Below are 12455 nucleotides of genomic sequence, written 5' to 3' on the forward strand. Positions count from 1 at the left end.
GTGATCAATACCTTTGAACAGCACTCTATGGTAATCCCGGTAAGTATGATCTATGACTGGACTGAATGGATGTTTCTTGGATGGCACGTGTCATGCTTTCTACCAGGTTATGTTAAGTACACATGGAAATTGGAATTATGGCAAACAATATATGTAGCTTAATGGTAGAGTTGGACACAATACACCGCTTAGAAAGGGTGCCGGGTCTTGTATGAGGGGCGTGGAATCGAATGGTAAATGTTGTATGGTAAGTGTGCGAATATTTTTTAATACAAGACGTTGCAAGCGAGTATACCAACGCACGAAAACGCGCACATAGGAATGCATCGCAGGAAATATGTGTACCAGCTGTTCACAAATCGACTGCAATTCCGTGACGGAAGAATATAACTGCTGGTTGATGTGCCGTAAAAAGCGGTTTCCATGTGTCCCTGGTGTTACAGAAGGGCTCTAGTAGTTTTTCTAACAACAACCTAAGGTGTTAGGGACGTGCGACATTCTGGCGTTGCAGTGATGTTGCCGAGGGCAATGACGCCCACAGCAAGTGTCTCGCTGGCCTCCAGATATACATATAGCTATTTGGCAGGCATACAAACCTGGTGAAAATCTTGGTCGTTCCCGTGCCTTAAACAGTATTATGACGAAACGGGGCGTTATTTCATAAGAACTCATATTTGACGCTCATTTGGACTGTGAGCGCCGTGTGCAGACACTAGGGAAACTGCATCATGTTTGAAAGCTACTTACTTGTCAACTCTCTTGCTGATCCTTCCGTTGAGATATTGGTACTTCAAGACCCGGTGGAAGGCCTCCACGTGCATGTTCGTGGAGATGCCTTCTGCGCTCCGGAGTCCCAGGGCCCGCTTCCGGGTGCAGCCGACCCAGGTGTTTCGGAGATATTCGCCGAAGGCCCGGGTGTTGGCGTGCGTCATCAGGCTGTCGGCCAGCTCGTGAGCAGCAGTCACCGCCTTCTCCTCCACCGGTTCGTGCATGATACCCCAGAGGGCATCATAAACTTCTTGACGAGCGACCAGGTCCTAGAGGATGCGGATTGGAAAGGACACAGGCCTCAGAGCTTGGAAGGGAAGCAGGAAAATGACGGATTTGGGCTTGCAAATTATGCCACGGGACATTTGGGCATCACGGACCAGAGTTAGTCTCGTCTTTTCCAGGCCAGACTGCTTTGCAGACACGCTGGTACCTCTGAAAGTCAACAAAGTAATGAGAAAGTGGCATCTGGCAGCACGCGTAAAACTATATCAGGTTGCTATCATCGGGCATCGCATGACCTTTCATGGACCTGACCAAGCCAATGGGACAACATGTAAGTTTGTCTTCCTTTAGCTTCAAAATTATTTGTGTTTGTCCAAAGCGGAAACGATTTCGTGCAGTCTGAAACACCACACAATACACCAGTCCTGAGCCAGGAATGGCCGTAGCTTTTGACATTTTAAATCAGGAATCGTGAGGTGAAACCCTGCTTTTGGGTTATACGCCGTTTGATGATAAGCAGAACCGTCGAACAGTAAAGCAGTAAGCTGGACAGTGCTGGCCAAGTCTCATGTCTGGGTTACGGTTGCTCAAGATAGCATGTAGGATGTGCTTATGAAACGCAACGTCGTCGCCAGCGACATGTTTGCCATTTAACACAAAATCACTCCTGGGCACGAAACAACTTCGGGGTGCCTGCCCACGGCGAGCTGTGGCGAGCCGTGAGATAGGGTTCTGGTGCCGGTTGGCGCTGAAGTACGACGCTGATTTTTGTCGTATTCTTCAAGGAGCAAGACGCCTTTCCACAGTGGAGTGGCCCAGGTTATAGAAGGCCTGTAAGTGAAAGCGAAAGCAGCCAATCGCCTTCGGGAACCCTTCTAGAAGTCTACATCAATGCACTGAACCTAGAAGTGGCCGTATCCTCTAAATGTGTCTGACAGGCAATGGCTCGCGCTATGTTACATGTCTGCGTCCATATGCACCGCACTGTTTGCAAGCCCTTTTTCTCTGGTCTCGGCGACGTCAAACAATCTAAATCAATGCATTCAGGGAAGACCATACCGACGTTAATCTCAGATGCCCTCCCGTCAGCTACTGGCTCTGCTCCCGGTGATCCACAATACACCTTATGCTTTATAACATCCCTAAATCGTTAAACGAATTTTAGAAGCCCCTTCACCAGCGATGTGCGGCTATTTTCAAGATACCACCTGACCTGGTTGCCTGAAGGCCACACAAATTTTAAAAACTACAAAACGGGCAGATTCCATGTTATTTGCGAGCGCGTCGTCTGATGTACTCATCTGCCCATACTTTTACGCGTTGACATGATGCTGTGATGCCGGTTGGTGAAGATCGAGATCTGATTTCAACCTGTGCTCTCAAGCTTTTGTTACAAATTGGCAATGGAAAGTTTTCCATCTTAACTGAATAGGGGTGGGGTTACTGGTCATGTCGCTTTGCTAGTCTTACCATATTTTACACACATAGCTTGAAACCAGTGCTTACGGGTGCTCGATCAGATTAGTGAACAGAGACGACCACGAGCGATCATGGGGTCACAAACCATGGTAAGCACAGCTTGAAACGTCGAGTTTTGACAATATCACAACCTTAGAATTAGAATGTTAGAATTTAAGTTTTGACAATATCACGTATAAAAACTCTGGACACATAACAACTAATGCTGTATGGCGAGCGGAAGTTAATAGTTTCTGTGCACGAAACGAGACGGACATGAAATGGGCAGATGTGATCGCTCGTAGCCTAAATATGGTAAGCATGGTCAACATCTTCCCACCAAAAATGCCACTTTCTTCATCCGAGGAGGGCCGTTACCGGTACGGTACGATTTTCCGTCTGCGCAGCACACGTTGCAGAAATCATCCATTCATAAATATTGATCCAGTTCATTGATGTGTACGTGCTCATTATAAATGTATGTCTAACGCCGTGGATAAAACACTAGTTATGTCCGCATACATAGCGATTGTCCAAAAGCACACCGGTCTCTGGCTAGTAGAGCATTGACAAAGGTGAGATTCGAACCCACGTGCTTAGGACAAATGCAATTCACGCAGACTGAACTGAGCACGCTTATTCATGCCGTGAAGCACGTATGATTGCGCATCAACCTATGACGATTTCTTTTCTCCACATGACGGATCTCCACAGGCTTTTTTATAGTTAATCGAGAAAGGGAGCTTGCCATTTAGCACTACAGGTTACTCCGAACGAGGTCGGGCATTTCAGAGATGTCAGCGCTTTGAAGCGCCGCAACACCTCAGCTGAACGGGAAGTCCCGCTAGCCACGGTCAGCTACACTTTTGGTAACATTTTACGGCCACACGGCCATGTCGTTTCCAGAAAAATGTACGAATAGGCCATTTGAGCTACTAACAGCTATTTGGACAAACACTTAAGGAACGCTGCAGTGTCACTGTTGCTGCACCTTCCCATTCGATAAAAATGGAAAAGGTGAGGTACACCGGCCGAAAACAGGTCTCGATATCGGCGACCTGGCACCGCAGCAACATATTGACTGAGGAAACACCAAGCAAAAGTTATGAAGGCAATGCTGGTCCACATGGACTGGCGGACTATCACACAATCCAACTCTGGGGTTTACAAATACTTCGTGGAGTCACGGCCGTGCCCACTGAACGAATAGCGTGCCTGAAGCATTACAGTCCAAATTTCGCGTGGCGAACAAAACGACTTACGGTTACCATCGCCAGCTTGCCCTTCCATGCTTTCAGGACGTGCCAGGCGCAGAGGATGTGTTGGGTGTCATGCTGGCAGGTGCTCGCCAGCCAGGCGTTATAAAAGGCCATGGCCTTGTCTGTCATAAGAAACCGGACGGTGGGAAACGGCAGCTCCAGCTCCTCGCAGGTGCGGACCAGGCCAGTCAGCATGGATGATATGGCAGGCTCGTCCTCTCTGCTCGAGATGAGCCAGGCCACTGGCATGCCGGCTCCCGTCTCCGTCACCACCAGTAGCGTTATGAGATGAAAATCGTGACCTGTAGAGTGGAAAAATACGCACACTGTAACTCGCCCAGTGACACATGTTTGGAGATTGCACACAGCGTGCGTACATCGTGCTGCAGTGTACCAAAATAGCTATGCACACTTGAAGAAATGACATAAAACAAAAAAGACTCAATAGCACACCGCTCCCTTACATCTAAAGACTGGTACGCTATACATTTGCGGGTTGTCCCTGACAAAGTGGATGTTTTCTGACGGATGCTGTTTACATTTTCCGTTCAACCAACAGCCTCGCGGAGATCTGGTCTACTGCTGACACATGGTATCCATCATCGTTTACAATTAGCGTAAAGGTGGACGAAAAGCAGTTCGCGCAGCCAAGGTGTAGCGTTGCTTTCATTACACACATCCAACGAATGACGATACCATTGCTTTGTTGCATTCTGAAGCCTCGTTGCTATTTGATTCCGTCATATCTGCATATTGCGCCCCTGGTAGCCTATGGCCAGTTACGAAAGTAGTCTCAGCTATCAGATAAAGTGTATTGCATTGAGAGAAGTTGTCACCATCCAAACGTCTTCAGTTACAGGAGACATTAGTAGCATTATGCAAATTAAGGAAGTACGAAGCATTAGTGAACGAATGACGGATGCGCCATTAGCGAATGAAGGGCAAATAAATTATTACCGCTGGTGGCGTGCGTGCCATCCATGCACACAACCTTTGCACCGTGCTGTACGAACTTCGCCAGCTGAAATGACGAGCAGAACGCGAACACGAAGTCTTCATCTCGGATTGCGCCGTTGCTGTCCGCTTCACCTGGAAGTTTGAAGGCCAACAGGTGCTGCTGAAATAATAAAGAGCGAATACCACTTGATGACCACGCTTGAAGCAAATACGTATACCCACCAGCAGCTTACCCAGCGCGACGTAGGACGACCCAAATCACAGCGGACGTCAGTGATGTCATCATGCAAACGATACTAAAATACAAGGGAGTAAAAGTGCAGTTGATAATCCATATGAAGGAGTTTTCAAAGCAATGGGCTGCTCCCCTGCCAGGAGTGTTTTTGGGGGCTTCGAGGCGACCTAACGTTCGCTTTAACATTTACAGGTGATATTCCGGTAAAATTGACTGAACTTGGCGATTTCCATTCAGAGAGTAATGGAGTTTAAACTGGCACACGTTCATAGCGACTGCGATGGAAGGATTTCGAAAACGTTGGTATGTTGATTGCGCATTTGTCAAAACATGGGGCGAAACAAGCCTGTGTTCGGTGCATATTGATTTAACACCGTGCGTGGAACAGTGTTGATATTGCTGAGTAACACCGTGCGTGGAACAGTGTTGATATTGCTGAGTGACTTGCAGACAACACAAAGTTGGCTTTACGGTTCTGCTCCTCCTACTGCCGACTTATCAATCATTACGAACGCCTCAACTTTGGTGCACCGACGGTTTGCATTCAATTGCGCATAGCCAGCTTCACAAGCCCACCCACACCTCACATGGGAACACAAATGTTTCGAATGCGTTCTGGTTATTGTTAAATACTGCGTACGAATAAATGAGCTGCGAATGTTGTGCCCTGCGCAGTGGAAATGAGCTGATAATATGTAGGCGCCACGCCTAATCGGATCTTGATCTGGTTTTGATCGAAACATTGTCATGTCCATAGCCATGACCCCGAAGCTCCAGAACCCATGACCCTAACTCCGCGGGCCCGGGCCTAATGAAATTCAAACCCCGTAGGGGCACCGGTTTCGGCCGGTATAGGGAACTAGCGCCCCTTCGGATCCCAGCTCTGGTAACTGGTGGACAGCGCAAGCTGTTCGTCTCAGGGCGTAGCGACCCTGCCGGTACGTGAGCTCCTGTTCCTTGTCCCGCCCGCTCCCTCCACATTACCCGCACTCCCGCATCCGGCCCTATCACCACTCCTAATCCTCGTTTTATCGGGGTCGCCGTGCCCCCTCGCTCGCGTCCCCGGGTTGATCGGATCCTGATGGCTGAGGGGCGCGTCGTGCAGGTCAGTCGCGGCGCGCCTCAACACTCCACTTTGGCCAGGATATCCGGGGGCGTGGGGGGCCCGTGGGGCCCCACACGGGTCTAGCGGCTTGTCGCTCGCGTTGCGGTTGGGTGCCCCTTGCGGGTCTCCGCTTGGGGCGCCTGGCCGCGCGCAGCGGCTTAAGGGGTCAAGGGGCGGCGGCGCTGAACCACGGTCAGGACGGGGAGGGGTCTCCCCGGTTACACCTGGCTGTGTGGGAGGCGTCGTTCGCCCCGTATAGCACCGGGGTAGCCCTGGCGGTGACCACCTCCCTAGGGAGTGTTGGGCCGTCCCCCAGTTGGGCTCCGTGGTGGGTGGGGAGCCCCGGTGCCGAAATGCAAACCCCCTTTTTGCATGGCTTCTTCTACCTTTAAAAACACCCGTCCTCCGAAAGGGGGGCGGACCTCGACAACTCCAGGGTGCAGAGGCGAACCTGTTATCCCCGGACCACGGATCCTCGTCTTCGGAAGTGACGAGATTAGGTTGGCGTCCCTGTCACCGTTTCAGAGAAGAAATGGGTGCGACAAATTTGGAAAAATTATAAGATGTGACAAGCTCCGAGATGGAAAAATAGAAGTTGAATTTGCTAGTGACTTGGAGGCGAGTCGGGCTATGAAAGCAACTGAATTTTCGTACAGTGTTCGGGATGGGGCTGGCAAACGGGAAAAAACAGTGTCAATGTCGGCGACACCACATAACACGAAAAATTCGTCCCGGGGCGTGGTGAACTGTTTTGACCTGCGTGACGTTGACGAAGAAGAGATCGTGGAGGAGCTCTCGGAGTTTGGAGTGACCGCCGCTCGACGGATTCTTGTCAGAAGGGGAGGAGAGTTAGTGCCCACGAACAACCTTATACTCACGTTCAGTCGCCCCGACATACCATCCGAGATACGTGTGGGATACGTCCGCGTAAAAGTCCGTCCATTTTTGCCTAACCCCATGCGGTGCTATCAGTGCCAGCGATTTGGTCACACGAAACCCAACTGTCGGAACCGCGCGGCGTGTGGCAAATGTGCGTCCCTCGAGCACATGAGCGAAGAATGTACTTCTGACAAACCCCACTGCGTCAACTGCGACAGGGACCAGGTTCCGCACATGTCCTACGACCGTGCATGTCCAGCCTACGCTAAGGAGAAGGAAATCATATCAATCAAAACTTCTAAAAACGTATCATTCCGTGAGGCTCGGGAACTTTATGACGAGACCCACCCAAAAACATCGTACGCATCGAAAGTGAAAGCTTCGTTGCCGCACACCAACGTGATCGAGGACATGACGGCTGCTCAATTTCTGGAACTTTTGAGATCGTTTGGCCTATCAGTTGTACCCTCAACACGCGCCCCGGACTCACAGCCAGCACCGCAAGCCCTCTCCCCACCAACCGAGCAGTCGGTGGCCGCCGTGCTGCCGGCCTCCTCGGCACCAGTTGGATCGCCAACAAATGACGGGTGGACGACGGTTCGGCGTGGCCGCAGCCCTCGCGCGCCGTCCGGTATTCCTTCGTCTGAGAAACCACCGGTCTCCTCATCACAGGCACCCCTCACCAGCGCATGTGAACGTGTAGCAGAGACGATGGAGCGTCAAGAAGCTGATAGGCGCGCCCGCGAAGCCAAGCGAGCGCGTCTAGTTGAGCAGGAGAGGACGAAGGCGATTAGCCGGCTGCCGGGGGCGGATCAGGGACGTGCTCCCGCGGGGGAAATCGTTCCACCGCCCAGGCGACGCGTAGAGGCCCCTGGTGGATCCGAGGTTCGGAATCCACCGATGGGCCCTCCTCCTGCGCCGCCATCTAAGGTCACGGCTTCGCCGGCGCCGTCCCCGTCTAGAGTGGGGCGCCCGGAAAAGCGTGGCCCCCCCTGGCCAATCTCGCCCACAGACGGCAGCCCACGTATTCGGCCCAGAACCCGGCCGGCGTCGGTGGGATCAGACCTTGGTGGGTCCCTGCACCCCGTAGCTGGACCGTCTGGGTCTTCTGTGGCCGGCGCAGCCGAGTATTTTTAAAAGTAGGTCTGTTTTACACTCACAACCCAAACACATGCCCCCGTCCTCCGGTAGGCGTCGATGCCATGGAGTGATAGGAAGCTAACGACCGTCCTGACCTCTTAGCTCCATGACGAATGTTTTACAGTGGAACTGTAGGGGCGTCCGAACAAGCTACCAAGATCTCCAAGTATGCATTAACGAGCGGCGTCCGGCGGTGATATGTCTCCAGGAGACAAAACTGGCACCCGACAGCGTTTTTAGTCTTTCGGGTTATGCCGTTTGGCGGCGAGATTTACCACCTGTCCCTGTTGCTCACGGTGGCGTTCTCCTAGCCGTGCGCCACAGCGTATGTGCACAAAGGCTGGCTTTGAATACTGAGCTTCAAGCTATCGCAGTCAAAGTGTTGTTAAACTGCCATACGATTACCATATGCTCAACTTACTTGCCTCCGGGGACCGGGTTTCCGTCCGCTCATCTGAGACACCTGGTAGCTCAGCTTCCGCCGCCTGTCCTCATTTTAGGTGATTTTAACGCTCACCATTCAGCGTGGGGTTGTGTCAAGACAAACACTCGCGGGAAACGCTGCGAAGCCCTCATACATGAAGAATCGTTGTGCCTCTTAAACACGGGCACTCGTACTCATTTTACACTCCCATCAGGACAGGCATCAGCAATCGACTTAAGTCTTTTGAGTCCACAACTGGTCACCCATTTTGACTGGTCGGTGTCAGACGATCCAATGGGAAGTGACCACTTCCCCATCTGGATCAAGTACCGGGCTGACGTTTTCCTTGGTTCTCGGCCACAGCGCTGGAATTTTAGAAAAGCCGACTGGACTGAGTTTCAAGCAAGGATCGAGCATTTCCTTACTATGCAGCCAGCGGATGAACCCCCGTCGGTAGGGGATTTGACATCGCTGATTTTGCGGTCTGCAGAAGGGTGCTTACCGCGAACGTCGGGCTGCCCTCGTCGTCCTCCTGTCCCGTGGTGGACGCAGCGGTGCCGGGACGCAATCTGTGCACGTAGGAGGGCCCTTAGAAAGTTTGACCGTCGGAGTACTACTGAGAATCTTATTGCATTTCGACGAGCACGAGCGGCTGCTAGACGTACCATTCTAGAGGCTGAGCGGGCATCGTGGCGATCGTACGTCGGCCATCTAAACTGCCAAACACCTGTATCCAATATATGGTCACGGATCAAACGCATTGCTGGACAGCACCCGTCTGTGCCACACCCTGTGCTCCGTATCAATGGACGTGACATTATACACCCAGCTGACGTAGCAAATGAAATCGCCCGCGCATTCGCCGAACGGTGTGGCAACGGCAATGCCGTCCCGCAGTTTATGCGTCACCGGATCCGCTGCGAGGCATCCCCTGTCGACTTCAGCACGACGGAGCAGATGTCGTATAACCGACCTTTTACAATGGCCGAACTAATTTCCACGATGGGATCGCTGCGCAATGTGGCAGAGGGTCCAGATCTAGTTCACAACGCCATGCTTAAGCAACTTCCCACTTCAGTAGTTGAGGCCCTCTTAGCGACGTACAACAATCTCTGGGAGAATGGAGGTTTTCCGGAGTCGTGGCGTGAGTCACATATTGTCCCTATGCTCAAGCCTGGTAAGAGTGGGGCTGACCCTGCTGACTATCGCCCTATCTCACTGACACCATGCGTTTGTAAGTTGATGGAACGTATGGTAAATGTGCGTTTGTCGTGGTTTTTGGAGCGGTACAACGTTTTTACGGCTGCTCAATGTGGATTCAGAAAAAATCGCAGTACCATTGACCATCTTATAGCTCTCGACACAGACATTCGCACCAGTTTTAGGGAAAAGCGACATGTTGGCGCTGTGTTTTTTGATGTTGAAAAAGCTTATGATACGACGTGGCGTTACGGCATCCTGAAAAAGCTCTTTCATTATGGCATTCGAGGAGCCATGGGCACGTTCCTAGCGAACTTTATGACCGATCGTTCTTTCAGAGTTCGTGTTGGCTCACACTTCTCGGATAGGTACCAACAAGACAATGGCGTGCCCCAGGGTAGCGTTTTGAGCGTCGCTCTGTTCGCGGTTATGATTAACGATATTGGTGACTCCCTTCCAAAGTCGGTCAGCCGCTCTCTCTTCGTGGATGACGTCGCCATCTGGTATGCCTCGTCAAACTTTGCCTCTTTGGAACGTCGCTTGCAGTTGGCTGTGATCAGCCTGGAAAGATGGAGCGTTATAAACGGACTACGTTTCTCGACCTCGAAAACAGTTGCTATGCACTTTTGCAGGCGACGTCGTCAATGCCCCGCTATGGCTTTAAGGCTATACGGCCAGACCATCCCAAACGAACCCAGTACCCGCTTCTTGGGTCTGCAGTTTGATAACCGTTTATCGTATGGGTCACATTTGAAAACCCTACGTGACAACTGTTTTAAAGCATTGAACATATTGAAGTACGTGTCTCGAACATCTTATGGAGCGGACAGAAGAACACTGCTACTGCTATACGTTCAAAACTTGACTATGGCTGTTTTATTTATGACCGTGCGCCGAGTTCCTGCAAACGTTTATTAGACACCGTGCACCATACCGCATTACGCGTTGTGACGGGGGCATTCAGGACGTCGCCAGTTGCTAGCCTTACCGTGGAAGTTAATGAACCGGCGTTGGCACTGAGAAGGGAAATGCTTGGCATGCGGTACTTTTGCAAGCTGGCTCAATTTCCCAACCATCCGACTCACCGAGCAATCTTTTCACGTGATGTGGAAAGCAAGTTCCAAAGTAGCGGAAGGCTGTCCGCTATTCCATTTGGTGTCCACATGAAGAAGCTGTTCCGGGAAAGCGACATAAGGTTGCGTGGTGTGCTGAGGTCGCGTCCCGTGTTAGTGCCTCCATGGGAGCTAATCTCACCAAAAGTGGATGTATCCCTTGCATGCACAAGCAAACAGGGAGCGATCCCATGCGACCTGAGATCGAAGGCTCTGGAGCACATCGGGTCGTACATAGGTTTTCAAGCCACATATACTGATGGGTCGAAGACGGAGGTAGGTGTTGGTGCTGCATTTGTGAATGACCAAGCCACCCGGTCCTTTTCTTTACCGAAACACGCATCAGTTTACACGTCCGAGCTCGTTGCAATCAGTAAAGCCCTATGCTTCATCGAAGTTGGTGAGAGCAACTCACACGTGGTCTTATCCGATTCTTTGAGCAGCCTGTTGGCTCTGACAACCTATAACCCACCTTGTCCCATTATACAGGATATTTTAGTTCGCCTGACAGCGCTGGATCTTGCTGGTAAAACTGTCGTCTTATGTTGGATACCGAGTCATGTGGGTATCGCAGGTAACGAGCGTGCTGACGCGGCCGCAAAACGGGCAGCGCGTGCACCTTGCACCCGTTCTTTACCCTTGCCGGCAAGGGACTTTTACCCTGCAATCGCGACCTTTGTGGAGGGGAAATGGCAACGCTGCTGGGACGTCATTGTAAACAACAAGTTAAAGATGATCAAGCCACAACTGGGTCTATGGTCTTCAAGCTCACGTAAGCTGAGACACGAAGAAGTAACCCTCAGCAGGTTACGAATTGGCCACACGCACGCAACACATAGCTACCTTTTGTGCGGTGAAGAACGCCCTAAATGTCCTCGCTGTGGTGCGTCACTTACGGTTCGCCACGTTATTCACTCCTGCCCACAGTTCAGAGAAGAGCGGGCACTTTACTTCGGATGAGATGCGTCAGGTCTTACTTTTTCAGACCTTATTGGTGACGATTCTCGCATGCTTGGCACCGGACAGCTGCTTTCATTTTTGAGAAGCGTAGGATTCACAGCCATTTATACGCCACGGTAAACACTTAGCTGTTATGGGCGCAAAATGACCCTAGAAGTCGACGCGCCCTAAAACCCCAATCATCATCAATGAAATTCAAATGTCCGCTGTCGACATGCCAGCTACGTGCAATGACGTGAATCTTCGCCAATTTGCCAACCTGATCCGATGATCGTATCTCCTCCGCGAACATCTGCACGCTGATGACTTCGTTGCGGTTCTTCACTGCACTGCCATCCGCTGCCGTGATACCGACAGACCGACACATGTTGTGGAGGTCGCGCCGCTGGAGCCAATATGGACGACTGGAACTGGTGCCTGCTGCCGCTTCAGCCCCGAACGCCTCACGGACATCCTTCATGATGCGAGACATTGACACCCCAGTCAGCAGATTTTCTGGAAGCGAAGACGACGGCGTTAATATTTGTCTCTATACGCCATTTGGATCAGTGCTTTGGCAGTACTTCGACTTGCATGCGTGAATGACTTCAGCTGACGAGCTGACACTGTACTGGGCACCTAACCCCGATAACAGTGTGAGAAATCGTACATGCTTATATTCTAACAGCTACAATTTGCATGAGTTGTTCTCACACAACACTGAAGTCATGGCGAGCAATCCCACGCCCTTATA

The 12455-nt window shown here is 51.4% G+C and overlaps 1 protein-coding gene across 1 annotated transcript; it reads right to left on the bottom strand.

The window, feature by feature from the left end:
- Positions 1-848: 848 nt before the first annotated feature.
- Positions 849-12183, bottom strand: LOC119090604 (uncharacterized). Its single transcript, XM_037213438.1, has 4 exons — positions 11982-12183; positions 4668-4827; positions 3714-4012; positions 849-1203 (listed from the first exon to the last, which is right to left on the bottom strand). The coding sequence occupies exons 1-4, from the start codon at positions 12180-12182 to the stop codon at positions 1141-1143; spliced, it is 723 nt and encodes a 240-aa protein (XP_037069333.1). The 5' UTR covers position 12183; the 3' UTR covers positions 849-1140.
- Between the last annotated feature and the right edge of the window lie 272 nt (positions 12184-12455).

This window comes from Pollicipes pollicipes, unplaced genomic scaffold, assembly GCF_011947565.3.
Source record: "Pollicipes pollicipes isolate AB1234 unplaced genomic scaffold, Ppol_2.1 Scaffold_3087;HRSCAF=3621_pilon_pilon_pilon, whole genome shotgun sequence".
Lineage (NCBI taxonomy): Eukaryota > Metazoa > Arthropoda > Thecostraca > Pollicipedomorpha > Pollicipedidae > Pollicipes > Pollicipes pollicipes.